This window comes from Artibeus jamaicensis, unplaced genomic scaffold (assembly GCF_021234435.1).
Source record: "Artibeus jamaicensis isolate MK-2021 breed Jamaican fruit bat unplaced genomic scaffold, CSHL_Jam_final contig_511, whole genome shotgun sequence".
In the NCBI taxonomy this organism is placed as follows: Eukaryota; Metazoa; Chordata; class Mammalia; order Chiroptera; family Phyllostomidae; genus Artibeus; species Artibeus jamaicensis.
The window spans coordinates 3280798-3297836 of NW_026521866.1; the positions used below are offsets into that span (position 1 = coordinate 3280798).

At 42.5% G+C, this 17039-nt stretch overlaps 1 protein-coding gene and 1 pseudogene across 2 annotated transcripts in view; both read left to right on the plus strand.

The window, feature by feature from the left end:
- Nucleotides 1–208: 208 nt before the first annotated feature.
- Nucleotides 209–17039, plus strand: part of IMPA2 (inositol monophosphatase 2) — a 78131-nt gene continuing 61300 nt past the window's right edge. Inside the window, exon 1 of one of the 2 annotated variants that reach the window (XM_037134480.2) lies at nucleotides 209–531. In XM_037134480.2, the coding sequence (XP_036990375.1) occupies nucleotides 436–531 (96 nt within the window). In that variant the 5' untranslated portion in view covers nucleotides 209–435. Of the gene's footprint in view, nucleotides 532–9550; nucleotides 9573–17039 lie in introns of those variants that run through there. The other variant, XM_037134481.2, reaches the window with a different exon arrangement.
- LOC128627982 (GTP-binding protein 10-like) lies at nucleotides 5946–9452 on the plus strand (annotated as a pseudogene).

Sequence of the window (17039 nt, forward strand, 5' to 3'; positions counted from 1 at the left end):
TTCGGCGGAGAGGGGCGGGGCTCGGGGGGCTTCGGTGAGGCATTGAGCTGAGAACGGTGAGAGGCAGGGCTGAGACGGGGAGGAAGACGCGCCGCGGGATGGGGCGTGGCTGGGCGCCGAGTCGCCGAACTCTCCGAGAAAGGCGGGGCTTGGCGATGGGAGGGGCGGGGAGACGTGCGGAGTCGGGCCGAGCGTCGGACCGGAGGAGGGAGGGGCTCAGCGGCTGGGACTGAGTTAGGGGTGGGCTTGGGGCGCGCGGCTCAGCTTCCTCCGCCCCCGCGCGTTGCTCGCCCTTCCCGCAGCACAGCTGTGGGACAGGCGGAGGCAAGAGTGGCGGGAGTAAGACTGAGGGCGGAACCTGGTTTCGGAGCGGCGGGGGCCGGTGAGGCACCGGAGTGGCTCCGGCTGGAGGTCGCGGGGCCTGGCGAGGCAGTGATGAAGCCAAGCCGCGAGGACCAGGCGACGCCCGCTGAGGGCCCCTGGGAAGAGTGCTTCGAATTGGCAGTGCAACTGGCGCTGCGGGCTGGACAGGTGAGCGGTGCGGCCCTCCTCCTCCTGCCTGACAGAGTCCGGATGAGCGTGGCTCCTCTGGCCGGGCTGGCACTCTTTACGCATAACACCAACTCCTCACTTAAGAAAGTCTGAGAAGTAGTAAAGTCGGGCCAGAGGGGCTACTCGGGAGCTCTGGAGAGCAGGGCCCTGGACCACGTGCGGCCTCGAGCTGGCGGGCTTGGGGAGGGGGGCGGTCCTAGAGTGGGAAGCCGGACCCGCGCGACTGGGCGGTGTGCGGTGGGTGTTCTGTGACTGCGGACCGAAGCATAATACAGTGAAAGAAGTCTTTGTGTTCTTTTCCTACATAGACCTTCCCTTTACCTTCTCTACCCCAGGAGCCGGAGGTGAGCACCTCTTTCTTCCGTGGTGGTGGCAGTCACCCAATAAAGCATACTGGACGCGGCCCGCCTCTCTCCTTTGGCAGTTGAATGGCTAACTGTAGGTGACTTGACCTTTTGCTTAAAATAGAGCAGGTTAGAATATATTGACTATGCAAATCAGTCCAGGGCTTTAAACTTTTCTTCCTGGTTTGAATGCCACAGATGTTGATTTTTGAAGACCTTTGAATTGATCCAGGGGCCAGGACATGGGTGTGGTTTGCTCCAGGTTTAAACCCCAGCTTCATGGAGACCTGAGAGGCTTGCTGTTTGTCTTTCCTCAAGCATCCTAAATGCAAACTTACTCGGACCCACAAACTCAAAGTGGTTCCACTCAGTGATTGGAGGAACTTCTTCAAAACTGACCTACAGGATTAATATCAAGTAGCAGAGCTTAAACCTACGACTAGAGTTTGGAAAATGCAGCCCCTCTTCTCACTTACATTTTTGCGTGTTTTGTTCTACATATTTTCCCCAGTAGCTTCAGTAGCCTGGCACATTAGGGACACATTCCATATTGTGGGATTCATTGCTGTGTGTTGGTTCTCCCAGGACTGTCAGGGAATTAGACTGAGTGGGAAGATGGCTTACTCCTGCTTTGCTTATTAAGGTACATGATTGTGTTGTGGTGATCTGGAGGATGAAGATGAACAGGAGAAGGAGCTGTGAGAGGAGATTGACATTATATCCAAACACCATTTTCTTTATCAGGTCTACCAGTATGAAAATGCTCTGTAAGTTTGCCCACAGTGTAAAAAGCAGTCTGTTTTGAATCCTAAATTTGAAGTAGTCATAGTCATGTGCACAGTGGATAATGCTTTATCTTAGTATGAATCCTCTCTTCCTCTTTAATAGTTAATTTTCAACAATGAGCAAACTTGGATTTTAAATACCCAAGACTCTGTAAGGACAACAGGACTTAAAAGAGTATTGTGAAGCTGTCCTTTGGCTTCACCTTTTCCTCCTGTGCAGAAAGGAAACCCCCCAAACCGTAGAATAATGAAGCTCCTGGGAACATTCTTCCTGGAAAGCAGACCCACTGTGTGTGTGGGGGGGGGGGGCTGGTGAGGAGGGGTGTGTATTCACTCTCTTCTACCTCCCTTCAAGCCCCCTTCCTTCCTTTCCAGAGTGACCATAACCAGGATATTGAGTAACTTTAAGTTCCATCATAAAACTTTTCTTTCCATAATCAATAAAAAAATAAATTAAAAAAAACACAAATTTTTCTTCCTTGAGATTTTGAGAAGCCAGCTTAGGAGTCAGGCACTGTTATGTAAATCCTGGTGAGTTGTTAGGGGTTTCTATGGTTTTTCAAATTTAGATCTTTGAAGATGCGGGGTGGGGCAGGGGACGGATTTAAACATTTTAGCAAATGATTATGTAGAGCTTGCAATATGACAAGCACCATTCTAAAATTCTTATAAATTTTAACTTACTTAGAAGGCAACTTGTGTTTGTAACTTGCCAACAACAAAAAAGTTTTTTTTTTTTTTAAGAGTAGGGAAAGGGTGAAATAAAGATTCTGCCATTAGGCATCTGATCAGGGAGCCTAGGACTCCGGACTCCCTCTTGAGCATTATGCTGATGTTTCCTGCCTGCCCAGCAGTAAGGAGGATGGCCAGAATGGTCTGTTTTTGCTGGAACAAATAAGCCACTCACGGTCATTACAACCTGTGTAAAGAGGGACAAATTATCTCCATAATGTTCTTAAATTAATGGGGTGCTGGTTGGAGAAAATCTGGCCTATAACCAGATAGGCCAGCGAGGATGAAATGGTAGCCAGTGGTGATCTTTTTCAAGTCCTTCTTAACTAAGGCACTGTTTGGCACATTTTTCATGGCCTTGTGCTCCAGCATGTCCACCCCTTCACCAGTACCCAATGTTCTGCTATTTTATTGAGTTTGCTACCCTCAGCTGCTCCTGAGAGGGTTCTAAATTCTGAATTCCCAAATCTGGGTTCTCTTTGCTGAAAGGTGGGAGCAGAGGGAGGGAACCAAGTGATAAATGTCACTGCCCTTGATCTTTCAGACATTGGTTCGGTTGGGGCAGCCCTAGACAATTAGCTCCCCATTGTTCTGTCCTGAGAGGTCTTAACAAAAACAACCCAAGTGGCCTCCTTCGCCCAGAGTGCTGCACTTGCATGGTGGCCTTCCCCTTTTCCTCCCTTCCTCCTTGCCTCTCCACCAGGCATTCCTGTAGTGCTTTTAAAACTCATCCCTTGCCCTCTAGGCCTAACCACCCACACCAGTGCAGGAGACCTCCCTGGCTACTGGGCTTTGGTGTGTGTGTTGGGAGGGGGGGCAGTCAGCCCCACCTATGACCACCACCAAATACAAATAGCATGGTTCACTGAGATAGGTGTCTGGGGGGGGGGGGTTGGGACAGGTGAATAAACATATCATGGAAAACTGCTTTTTTAGTTGTCCTGTTCATTCACCTTTTGTTGGGCATGAAGCTTAAACCAGTTAGTGACCTCTTCACAACAAAAAAAATACAAAATTTAAAATTAGATATAAAATTTAGAATAAGAAAAATCAACAGTAAAATTTTTAAGCTGCTAACAATATAACAGAATACATACAAATGATTCTTTAACTGCTTCTAAATCTTCTGTAATACTATTTCACATATTTTGGCTTTATACTCTGCATCTTCAGATGACAATGATTTTGTAATATTATCTCTGGAGACAACAGAAAGATAAATTTAGGCTTTCCTATAACATGGATAATCACAATTGATCAGTGATGTTTAGAAAAGTTTAGACTTCAAACTTGTTACTGGTGAAGTCTTATAAATTGTTAGAATTGCCATCAAATTTGAGAGTCCTGTCAATTTTCTTTTATATATTAGTTGCAAAATGTGGGGAAATTTTCCACAGACTAGCATCTGGCTCCATACAGTTGAAGCCTTGTTTCTTTCCATGATCCTTTGTGCTGACTGCCCCTGCCCATGCTCACACAATCCTCTGGTCCTGTTCTTTATGTCACCGTGCCAGGTGAGTTGATGTGATGGATGATAGAAACACTTCTGAAAGCCATTCCTACACAGGATGACTAATAATAACTTAATACAGACAGATATGACTACAAACTCCACAGATATATCCCATCAAACCCAAAATAAATGCATGTCCACTCAACTTCCCTTTAGCCAAAAAGGCCAATATCTCACTCCAATGCCACCTGACATGAAATGTGATAGAGGGGAGGTCATAGTGGAAAGAGCAGTTAGATCTGCAATTAGAGGAGCTGATTTCTACAAACTTAAAAAAGATATTTATGTGTGACCATGTCAACACATGTTGCTGTGGTCCCTAGCAGAACCTTGTGAGTAAAAGACCTCAAAGCCTCAGTGTTGTTAGCTTTACAGTAAATTGATCTCTGTTTACTGGTAACAAAATCTCAGAACGAAGCAGAAAACAAAAATCCAGTCCTTTATCCTTAGGGCTCCATACATCGCCTGTCTAGTTGGCCTTACATATGCTTGCAGGTTATGCTTCCCAAGGCATAGTCTTGAGAAGTAGGGTCTGTTGTCCCAACAGCCCGTGAGTAAACCAGCCTTTTGTTCAACAGTGTCAGACTATTTTCTGTTTTCAAAACACACATGATATTTTCCTGCCCTTTTTGTTACCTTTGTTTATTGAAAACCACACTCTTCCTCCAGGGCCAGACCCCTGTGCCCCTTCCTTCATGGACCTTCCCATATGACCTTACTTATCTGTCCAGCACCTTTCCCCATCCTGCTGACACTGTCCTCTCTGGTCTGGTTGTTGTGCTTTTCTCACCGTGGGCTGTGAACATGCAGCAGTTTTATCTGGCTCCCCAAGAGCAAAGTGCACATTGGTGGGTTCTGACAAAGTATTGTTTTGACTTGCGATTTTAATTTTTGTCAGTTATTGACACAGGGAATTTAATAGGTAAAATACTGCTAAAAGGACTGTCATGAAAAATAGCAATGCCCTGGCCCATGTCATTCTTCTATATTTTCCCAGAGATCATTGTTTTCAATTTTCTGTGTGACCAGCCATTTTCTAAATAATAGAATTCTACTGCTTGTTTTAGACACTATATTATGTTGTGTGGCTGTGTTACTGGTTTGGTTCCATTGGTATCTATATCACATTCTGATGACCATACAGTTGTAATGCAAGATTGAATCAGGCAGTACAGCGAATATTACATATTCTTTTCTTTCTTATACAACCTGTGTTTTTCTTACAGTAAAAAAAAAAAAAAAAGCTTTTTTTTTTTCTAATTTGCTTAGTTTTTTGACAGTCATCTTCCAACTTCCCAACAGAATTTTTCATGCTCTCATCATGGTCAAACTCATCAGTTAGTTGCTGTAGAGAAGTGGTCCTCACACTTTAAGTCTGGAATTAATTAGCATTTCCACCAAATTCCCCGCTGATACTAATACTGCTGGTCTAAAGAACAACCCTTTGTCCATCCAGATCAAACTACTCTATGTTTTCAAAGCACTTTGATAACCACTGCTATATAGCACAGTATTTTGTTATGTGAATACATGACAGTTTATTCATTCAGCTCTCAAGGAAACATTGGATAATGTCCAGTTTGGAGTTATTATGAATAATGTTGCTATGGACATTCTTGCATGTTTTGGTTATGTATGTATGTTGTGTTTTGGTTATTTACGTATGCGTTTCTGCTGGGGATATACTAATAATAGGAGTGAAATTGTGTCATCAGATATGAAACTCTGCCAGGTTTTTTAAACTGGATGTATCAAGTGTGTACACCTTTCGTTGAAGTGGCCCATCACAGTCATGGTGCATAGCAGTTGCCTGTGGTTCAGAAAGGTCAGTGACCCTCACCTGATGCCCAAGGGCCAGGTGTCCCTAGACCCACCTGTGAACTCTGGTACTGCTTCTCTTCCTCTACTTTTTCTTTCTGGGGGCCTGATTTTTTTTCTACCATAGTCTGATCTCTTTTCCTCCAGGAGTTGGTCTCTGAGAGGTGAGAAGGTTGTGTCTGTCTTCCTGGTATGGTTAGGATGGTTCTTGGGGACAGGGTTTGAGATACTTCTGGGGACTTAGGTGCACATGGAATGAAGAGCTAGGGGCCTGCTGTTTAGACATGCAATACAGAATATGTGGAGTTAGAAAAACTTAACTGATAATGTAAGACTCCACCAGGGCAGGATGTGGTGGAATGGGTTATCATCATTTAGGGGGAGAAAATAAAAAAGATAGTGATATCTGGGTTGTAGCCCATAACAAAATGACTTTAAAACAACTCACAGACAAATATCCTCAAAAACAGTTTGTGGCTGGAGAAGGAGCAAATAGGAAAAGACTGGAATTCCTATAGCTGTGTGTATGTCAGTAACTGATGAAAATGGTAAACTTATTGGAGAAGTCAATGAGGAGAAAGACAGTTTTGGTAGCTGAAGGAGGTTTTGGTGGTACTTAAAGATTTCTTAGCATTTAAAGGCCAGAAATAAGTAATTCACCTTAATCTAAAACTTATAGCTGATCCAAGCCTATTGGGATTCCCAAGTGGTGGAAAATCTTCTTTGCTAAATCAGACTTCTCATGCAAAACCTGTGGTTGTAGATTATGCATTTTAAAAGCCTAAACTTGAAAGTTTATGTATAAAGGTTTCAAACAGGTTGATATTTCTGGATTTTAGCTTTCTACCCAAACTGAATGCAGAAGTGCCTTTGAAACTACAATACTTCTTACAAAAGAGTTGGAGTTGTATAAAGAGGAACTTCAAACAAAACCTGCACTCCTGGCAGTTAAAAAAGTGGACCTGACAGTTTCCCAAGATAAATTACATGTACTGATGAACCAACTTAGGAATCGTAAAGATTTTCTGCATTTATTTGAAAAAAACAAAACAACAATGATTCCAGAGTGGACTGTGGAGTTTCAACATATCACCTCCACCTCTGCAATTACCAGAGAAGGAATTGACAAAGAACTGTATAAGGATATCTCTGGGTGAACACACCAACTGGGAAAATGATGCTCATTATAAGAAATACTTGCTTAATTTACAGATTTCCAGTATGGTATCTTATAGTGAGCCACCATGAAAGAATGCTGTTATTAGTTCCAGAATGGATATAATTTAAACCTACTAAAAATGATATGGAAATTGTGTTAATTTGAAAGCTTTTCCACAGACACATATTTTTTTTTAATGTTAATAACTTTATGATATATAAGGTCTGTCTAGAAAAAGTCCAGCCATTGTTAATATGACGAGAATGGTCTGCACAACATTGATGTAACCTGACAGCCAAGGAGAGTGGACTGGAATGTGCATGTGTGAACAATAACTTCACTATACTATGCCATTGAATATGCATGTGTACTGTGTGGCTGTCACATTCAAAATGACTGAGCTAGTAGAGCAATGAATCCGCATCAAATTTTGCAGTAAGCTTGAACATTCCTTTGTGGAAACCGTTTAAATGATTCAGAAATCCACAGCTACAGGCAACTGGTGATTGGCAGCTTCATGACAACATGCCCACTCATGCATCACATCTTGTGCAGAGTTTTTTTACGAAACATCAAATCATTCAGGTGACTCAGCTCCCCCAGAGCCCAGATTTGGCAGCCTGCAACTTCTGGCTTTTCCAAAACTAAAAAGGTTGCCCTATCACCTTTGAAAAAGGAAGAGATATCAGACCATCAGTGAGATTCAGGAAAATGTGATGGGGCAACTAATGGCACTTGGGAGAACTGTGTAAGGTTCCAAGGTGCTTATTTTAAAGGGGACTGAGGTGTCATCATCCTATGTACAATGTTTCTTGTACTTGTATCTTCTTCAGTCAATGTCTCTTTTTCATAGTACCTGGCTAGATACTTTCTGGACAGACATTTACTATTCCCATTTGAAAACCATCTTTTTTAATATTTAAAAAACATTTTATTAATCATGCTATTACAGTTCCATTTTTTTCTCCCCTTTATCCCCCTCCACCCTGCACCCTACCTCCCAACATCCCCCCTCCACTCAGTTCATATCAATGGGTTGCACATATAAGTTCTTTGGCTTCTCCATCTCCTATACTATTCTTAACCTCCTCCTGTTTATTTTCTACCTACTGTGTGTGTTACTTATTCTCTGTATCTTTTTCCCCTCATTCTGCCACTCGCCCTCCCCACTGATAACCCTCCATGTGATCTCCATTTCTGTGATTCTGTTCCTGTTCTAGTTGTTTGCTTTGTTTTTGTATTTTAGGTTTAGTTGTTGATAGTTGTGAGTTTATTGTCATTTTACTGTTCATATTTTTGATCATCTTCTTTTTCTTAGATAAGTCCATTTAACATTTCATATAATAAGTATTTGGTAATGAACTCCTTTAACTTGACCTTATCTGGGAAGCATTTTATCTGCCTTTCCATTCTCAATGATAGCTTTGTTGAATAGAGTAATCTTGGATATAGGTCCTTGCCTTTCATGACTTGGAATACTCCTTTCCAGCCCTTTCTTGCCTGCAGGGTTTCTTTTGAGAAATCAACTGATAGTCTTATGGGAATTCCTTTGTAGGTAACTGTCTCCTTTTCTCTTGGTGCTTTTAAGATTTTCTCCTTATCTTTGATCTTGGATAATGTAATTATGATGTGCCTTGGTGTGTGCTTCCTTGGGTCCAACTTTTTTGGAACTCTTTGAGCTTCCTGGACTTCCTGGAAGTCTATTTCCTTTGCCAGATTGGGGGAGTTCTTCATTATTTTATCAAATAAGTTTTCAATTTCTTGCTGTTCTTCTTCTGGCACCCCTATGATTCAGATGTTGGAATGTTTAAAGTCATCCTAGAGGTTCCTAAGCCTCTCCTCATTTTTCTGAATTCTTTTTTCTTCATTTTGTTCTAGTTGAATGTTTATTTCTTCCTTCTGGTCCAAACCGTTGATTTGAGTCCTGATTTCCTTCCCATCACTGTTGGTTCCCTTTGTTTCACTTTTCATAGCTTTTACTTTTTCTTCTGTTTTGTGACTATACTCAGCCATTTCTGTGAGCATCCTGATTACCAGTATTTTGAACTGTGCATCTGGTAGGTTGGCTATCTCTTCATTGCTTAGTTCTTGCTTGGAGCTTTGATCTTGAGAACCATATCTTTTCAAGTTGTTTTGTAGTTAAGTGTATTGACAGTAAAAAAGCAACTGTGAGCTAAAAATGACAGTTTATAATTTTATGGCCAGTCCACCTATAATCAAATCCTCTGCTATTCCTGTAAAAAATAAAATAAAATGGAGATACCAAGTTACACTTCCCCTAGCAGTGAGGGTTCCTGTTGCTCCACACCTTAGACAACACTTGGTATTGTCTGTCTTTTCATTTCAACAATTCTGATGGATTTGAGGTAGTATGTTATTATGGTTTTAATTTGTATGTCCCATATGATGAACTTTAAATGTCTTTCTTGTGTGTTTATTGGCCTCCTGGATATCCTATTTTTAAAAATGGTGGTACTAGAATGCTGACTAGAAATTTATGTATTTACTCAACAAATATTTACAGAGTAACTGTAGAAAGAACTTTAGCCTTTAGTTTGAGTGTGATGTGAGGTTTTGGGCAGAGTCCTGTGTGGGGCCCTACAGCATGGTAGGACCAGAATCGGATATCTGAAAGGAAACTGTTAAAATAGTCCAGGTGAGAAATGAGGGTAAGTTTGATTGGGTAGTAAAGAAGGTGACAAAAACATGTACTGTATTTTTCAGACCATAAAATGCAACTAGGTTTTAGAGGAGGAAAATAGGGGGGAAAATTCTGAAGCAAAAAATGTGGTAAAATATTTAATAACATAAATAACATAATATTTCACCAGTGTAAATGTAAACAGAACTCAACAGCAGCATCGACAGCCATTATTCCTCCCAAATTTGAGGAAAAACAAGTGTGTCTTATAGTCTGAAAAATACAGTATTTTAAAGGCTGAATTCAAGTTTTGCTGTTGGAATTAGAGTGTGAGAAAAAGAAGAGGCAAGGATGCCTTCCAAGGGTTCTGGCTTGAAAAACTGGTTGAATTAATTTTCTCATTCCTGAGATGGTGAAACTGCAGGAGGAACAGATTTGGAGGTGGAAGTCTGGTGTTGTGTTTTGATCAAGTTAAATTTGAATTGCCCATGGATTATTCTAAGTGGTGTTGCGTTTGGAACCAGAGTTCTAAGGAGAGATTAAGGGTGGAGACTCCAGTTTGAGAGCCATTGACCTGTGATGATTTTAAGGCCAGATCCACGACAGGGAAAAAGCAGGATTGTTTACCCCTGGTCTCTGCTGCAGGATAATCCCAGGTAAAGCCTCTGGTTTTTCCTCTAGGAGAGTCCCAAATGTCAGTATGTACAGGTCTTGGGTTGGCCATTTTTTCACAAAAGACTTATCTACTCTCCTAGCTGGGCTGAATACACCTCCCACTGGGGGTGTGTGATTTCACTATTTCCTCACCTTCAGGCCACTGCCTCATCATGGCCCCCCACACTGTGCTCCATGACTCAAGTCCAGGCCTCCAGTTTTCACCTAGCTCCACAGGGTAGGGGTCAGCCTGCACTGATAGTTGTAAAACTTCCACCAACATTTAAACCTCAGCCAAGGACTTCCGCCAAGATGGAGGCATGGGTGGAAACGCTGTGCCTTCTCTCACAACCAAGTTTAGAGACAACTAAATATTAGCAACAGAAAACACATCCAGAACACAGAAAATTGAACTTTTTGGAAGTCTGATAACAACAAATTCTTCAGCCTGATCGGTAAGGGGTGAAACCAGCAGCTGGCGGAGCAGGGTTGCACAGAAAAACTCGGTCAGACGGACACAGGCGTGCGGAACCTAGGAGCAGGGTTGGACCTAGTAAGCTACTCAGCGAGCGACCGCAGGGAAACAGTGAGGGAGCAGGGCTGCGGGTTGACTGTGGTCACGCTTTCCTGCACAGATAGACAAGCAAGGGAGTGGGCGGTGAGACTACGGGACTGAGCAGGCCCCACGGTGAGCGGCAGCACAGGACGCCGCCATTTCCCCTCTCTGACCCCGCCTCCACATAACAGAGTCATAACCCAGCAACCCGAGTGGCCCCACCCTGGTGAACCACCTAAGGCTCTGCTCCTCACGCAGCTGCGAGAAACAGCAGAGGAGGTCGCCATTTCCGCTCTGACCACGCCCCCACATATAGTGTCACAACCCAGCGCCCTGAGTCCAAGGCTCCGCTACTCATACTTAACGGGCGAGAACAGACCAAAAAATGGCTCAAGAAGATCTCAAAGCCCCAGAGCCTATAAATCTAAGCGATAAAGAAATAGCAAAACTCTCAGACGCACAGTTTAAAACACTGGTGATCAGGATCCTCACAGAACTGGTTGATTTTAGTCACAAATTAGAGGAACATATGAAGGCTAAACTAATTGAAATGAAGGGAAATGCACAGGAAACCAATAGTGATGAAAAGGAAACTGGAACTCAAATCAAGGGAGCAGAACAGAAGGAAGGAAAAAATGACCAAACAAAAAAATATGAAGAAACAAGAATTCAAAAAAACGAGGAGAGTCTTAGGAACCTCCAGGACATCTTTAAACGCTCCAACATCTGAATTATAGGGGTACCAGAAGGGAGAAAGGAACAGCCACCAGTGGAAAACTTATTTGAACAAATAATAAAGAAGAATTTCCCCATTCTGGCAAAGGAAATAGACTTCCAGGAAATCCAGGAAGCTCAGAGAGTCCCAAAGAAGTTGGACACAAGAAGAAACACACCAAGGCACATCATCATTACATTAGCCAAGATTAAAATGAAGGAGAGAATCCTAGAAGCAGCAAGAGCTAAGGGGACAGTCACCTACAAAGGAGTTCCCATCAGACTGTCAGCTGATTTCTCAAAAGAGACCTTACAGGCAAGAAGGGGCTGGAAAGAAGTATTCCAAGTCATGAAATCTAAAGACCTACAACCAAGATTACTCTATCCAGCAAAACTTTCATTTAGAATGGAAGGACAGATAAAGTGCTTCTCAGATAAGATCAAATTCAAGGAGTTCATCATCACCAAGCCCTTATTATATGAAATGTTAAAGGGACTTATCTAAGAAAAAGAAGTTAAAAAAACATGAACAGTGAAAGGACAGCAAACTCACAGTTATTAACAACCACACCTAAAAGAAAAGCAAAGTAAAAGGACAGCTAGATCAGGAGCAGAAACATAGAAATGAAGATCTCAAGGAGGGTTAGCAATAGGGGAGTGGGAGGAGGAGAAGGGGAGAGAAGGTACAGAAAATAAGTAGCATAGACAGTAGATAGAAAATTGATGGGGGGGCAAGAATAGTATGGGAAATATAGAATCTAAAGAACTTGAGACACATGGTCATAAACTAAAGGGGGGTAATGGTGGGGAAAGGGGGGTAGGATGAAGGGGGGAATAGAACAACTATAATGGCATAATCAATAAAAAAAATTAAAAAAAAACCCTCAGCCAAGACAATTGCTGTGGTAAAACAACTGACAGGTGCAGAGTAGCAGCTGTCCCTTTTTGGGTCCAAGTGCCCAGGGACCACTACTCCCTGACCCAGTGTGCAAGGCTAGCCATCATTTTCCTTATCCATAGTTGTGAGAAAAGTGGCATGTTTCTTATGCCCATTTTGCTAGCAAAAGGTTTAGAAAAATGAGAAGGAGCACTTTTTTCCAGAGATGTTTGGATCTGCAGCCCTTGCATTCACTGATTCACCCGAGTCAGTGAATTCCACCCCTGCATCTCACTAAAGGGATAGAAGGAAAGGCTGGTGTCACCCCATGTGGAAGTAAATTGGCCTCTGTGGATATTTACTGAGACATTTACTTGCTAGCCCCAATGAAGCAGTTAGTGGTAGAGAGTTCTATCTTTGGGGTTGGGGTGAGAGGAGCCAGTGGATTCCAGAGAGGGAGTAAAGGAGGGTGCTTATCATACTGGGGCTTATCATCTGTCCCCAGCACGAGAAGTGGGGGTTTGGATGGTGGAGCTCAGATCTAAAGAACCTGAGGTTTAGGGGAGGAAAAAGGGAGTTTTGAGTCCAGGCTCCTTCCTGTCTCTCGGCTCCATGGGACATAACCTAAGGGTGGCCTGGCTCACATCTTTCTCCCAGGGGATGAGGGAAGAATTCAGTTCATAGGTAGTGTGTATCCATGTAGCTAAGCCAGTCTCAGAATCATGTGTCCACTGTCCCAGCTCCAAACCCCAGGGGCCATGCAGTGCCTTGGCCACCTGCATGTTGTATTTAGCATAGAGCAGAGTGGACATTGCAGCTTGTCTCACAGGCTGCCCCAGGACAGAGGCCTAAGTCTGGATGACTGTGGTGGGGGTGACCCCAGGGGGAGACTGGAGACAGCTTTCCGGAAGAAATATACCTGAATTGTACCTTTAAAAGAAAAGGCAGGAGTCATCTCTAGCAGTTGGGTGAGGGGCTTGGGGAGGTTGGAGGGGAAAAAGAGAAGGGGGTGGAGGCAAAGAAAAAAAATCAGCACTGCAAGGGGTGAAAGTGAAGGCAGAACCCAGGAAATGCACCATGGCTGAACCATAAGGTGGAAGAGGAGAGTCATCCACTGGGTGGGAGAAGTTTGGGGGATATGAGAAAGCCCTCAGTGAAGAGCAGAGTTGCGGTTAGGTGTTACACTCAAGACTGACCAAGGTGAATCTTGATAATTAATTAATTGCATGCTGGGTGGACTTGGTGATGAATTATAAGTTGGTGGTGTAGCACTAAAAATTTCTGGGTCCCTTGCTTGGAAAACTGGGTGGATTTCATTGCTTTAGAGGAAACTGCACCTGAGAGGGATTTGGCAACTATCAGTCATGATAAGCACACCCCGGGAGAGTAGATTCCATTTAGTCATGGAAAATTTAAAGTATCTGTATTAGAATTCCTTTTCCTGCATTTACTTGGCAACTTTCCTAATTTATTAGTGCCTCACTTTCCTCATCTTTAACAGAAAAAGAATAGTTACAATTACCTCAGTGTTATTGTGAGGCTTAAATAACTGGGTATGCATGAACTGCTTAGAACTGGGGTAGAGTTAGCCCTCAGCAAGTGTGAGCACAAAAATTGTGGTGATGGAGCAGGTGGAATCTAGATAACACAGCTCCTGAGGATGGGGCCCAGCTTCAGTTCTTATGAAAAATGTTCTGAGAAAGAAGCACCAAATGACAGTGGTGTCAGAGGCCCTGGCCAAGAGGGTTAGATGACAGTGAGAACACAGCTAAGATGTAGTTGAAGAGCATCCCCTGGATTTGGCATGGGAGGTGGCTGGGTGCCCATCAGGGCTGGTTCCGAGGAGTGCTAGGGTGCAAGAGAAGACAATGGGCTAGAGCATGATGGGAGTTTAGAAAGTAGAGAAGGCAAGTTTAAGGCCGTGAAACTGAAGAGGAAGGCAATTATATTGAAGAGCCTTGAGACTCACTGGCATGTGAACCCAGGAGAATCTAGTGTCCTTGACCCATCTCTGCTTTAACCAGCCTTCCTACTTTCCTGTGGTTAAGGTTCTGCAGTCATTTTTGATGTATTAACAAATGTGAACTGCTGACCACTGTGCCATGTGTTAGCCCCATTATTACCTGGGTATCTGATTTACTTTAAAGGTTTTATTGATTGTTACATGTGTTAGTAAGGATTCTCCAGAGAAACAACCATTTGGAGATTAGCACGTCCAATCTGCTATGTCAGTTAGCAGCCTGGAGATCCAGGGAGAGCCATTGTCCCAGTTGCAGGGCTGTAGGCAGCAACATTTGATGTTGCATATGAAGTCCTAATTCAGTCTGCTGGACAATCCTCTTACTCAGAGAGTCTGTCTTGTTCTTCTCTTCAGACCTTCAGCTGATTGGGTGAAGCCCACCCACATCATGAACAGTCTGTTTTACTACAGATTAAAATGTTATTTTCATCTAAAACACCCAAAATGTTTGATGAAATATCTGAGTACCCCATGGCACAGTCTCGTTGACTCTTAAAATTAGCCATCAGGTCACATTCATTTGTGTTCAAGTAAGTCTAGAGCCTGAATATGACAATATCATCAGGACCATATCTGTGGTCCTTTTCCTGTGATACTTTCCTGATATGTAAAAGAAACTTTTCACCCTTTCTCTTTTTGCCTGTTGGAAACCCCACTTCTGGCAGATCTTTAGGCATATTTCCCATGGGTTTTGGGGCACACACAGATTGCTCTGTAGTAATGGGTGACAATTGTATGGCAGACTTGGGCACAGTAATACAGAACAAACCTGGTGTACAAACAAGAAACAGTCATTTGGACATGTCTGTGGACGATGCCTCTGATGCTGGATGGAGCTGATTTAGTCCTTATTTTTAGATATGAAATTCAGACTTTAGTGACTAAAGGCCATACTTGATATATTAAACATTAACAGAATGTTATTTGGAGGGAGAGAACCAGGTCAGGAGGTCTGTGAAATGCATGCATAGTTAGTGAGTAGCTGAAAAAACATTAATTAAGATACACCATACACTAACTTGTTGCTGGCAGAGTGAGAATGTTTAAAATCTAAGACTGAGAGAAAATAGCCTTGGGAAAGGGCTTTCCACAGGTAACTCACATGGTAGCACCACAGGCCATTCCCCTGTGGATGCAACTGTGGCTAAAGGGCAGGGCTGTTTGAGTCTAATACCAGTTGTTTGAAAAACGCAGCATTCTATCACTGCCTTTCCTTTCAATGTAGGAAAATTTATAAATTAATTTTTTCTTAACCTACTATTTTAGCATCTCATTTGAGATTTGTACATTGTGCATATGGTAAGGTTTGTTGGGTTTTTTTGTCACAAATCGTTAAAGTTTGTCAAATAGATGTTCTTACAAATAACTATTTAGAATTGTGAAGGTCTGTGTATTAATATATATAAAAATTATTTTGTGCACCAAGTCCATTATATACAATTCCTCATTTAATTCTTATGACAACTCAATGTCTTAGATACTACTGTTATTACAGATGTGGAAACTAAGGCTCTGAGAAGCTCAGTGATTCCCCCAAGGTCTCCCAAGTGGAGCTTGAATCGGGTGTGTTTGACGCTACACTGTAGATTTATCTTCTGTACTCACTATTGATGTTATGAAATTGGTGGAAACAAGAATTACATGCTAGACAGTGAAGTTTTTCACATGCACTTTCTTTATGAAGAACTGTTTCCAAGTTTTAAAACGTTTATTATTATTATTTTTATTATTATTTTTAAACTCAACAGTACAGCTCTAGAGCCTTAGCCACTCTACCTTTTAAAAAATTTTTATTCAAGCCCTGGCTGGTGTAGCTCAGTGGATTGAGCACGGGCCTACGAACCACAGGATCATGGTTCAATTCCCAGTCAGGGCACATGCCTGGGTTGCAGGCCGGTTCCCTGTAGGCCAGTTCTCAGCAGGGGACGCATGAAAGGCAACCATACACTGATGTTTCTCTCCTTCTCTCCTTCCCCCCTTCCCTTCTAAACATAAATAAAAATAAATAAAATCTTTTAAAAATTTTATTCAATTTACTTTATTTTATTTTTTCTTGGATAGTTTCTTTTTAAAATTTATTTATTTTAATATATTTTTATTTTATTGATTATGCCATTATATTTGTTCTATTTCCCCCTTCATTTTCCTCCACCCTGCACACCCCTCCCCCACCATTCCCCCCCTTTAGTTCATGAACACGTGTCTCAAGTTCTTTAGATTCTATATTTCCCATACTATTCTTGCCCTCCCCCTATCTATTTTCTACCTACTGTCTATGCTACTTATTTTCTGTACCTTCTCCCCCCTTCTCCTTCTCCCACTCCCCTGTTGCTACCCCTCCACGTGATCTTCATTTCTATGGTTCACTCCTGATCTAGCTGTACTCTTAATTTGCTTTTGTTTTAGGTGTGGTTCTTAATAACTGTGAGTTTGCTGTCCTTTCACTGTTCATCTTTTTTATCTCCTTTTTCTTAGGTAAGTCCCTTTAACATTTCATATAATAAGGGCTTGGTGATGATGAACTCCTTGAATTTGATCTTATCTGAGAAGCACTTTATCTGTCCTTTCATACTAAATGAAAGCTTTGCTGGATAGATCGATCTTGGATGTAGGTCTTTGGATTTCATGACTTGGAATACTTCTTCCCAGCCCCTTCTTGCCTGGAAGGTCTCTT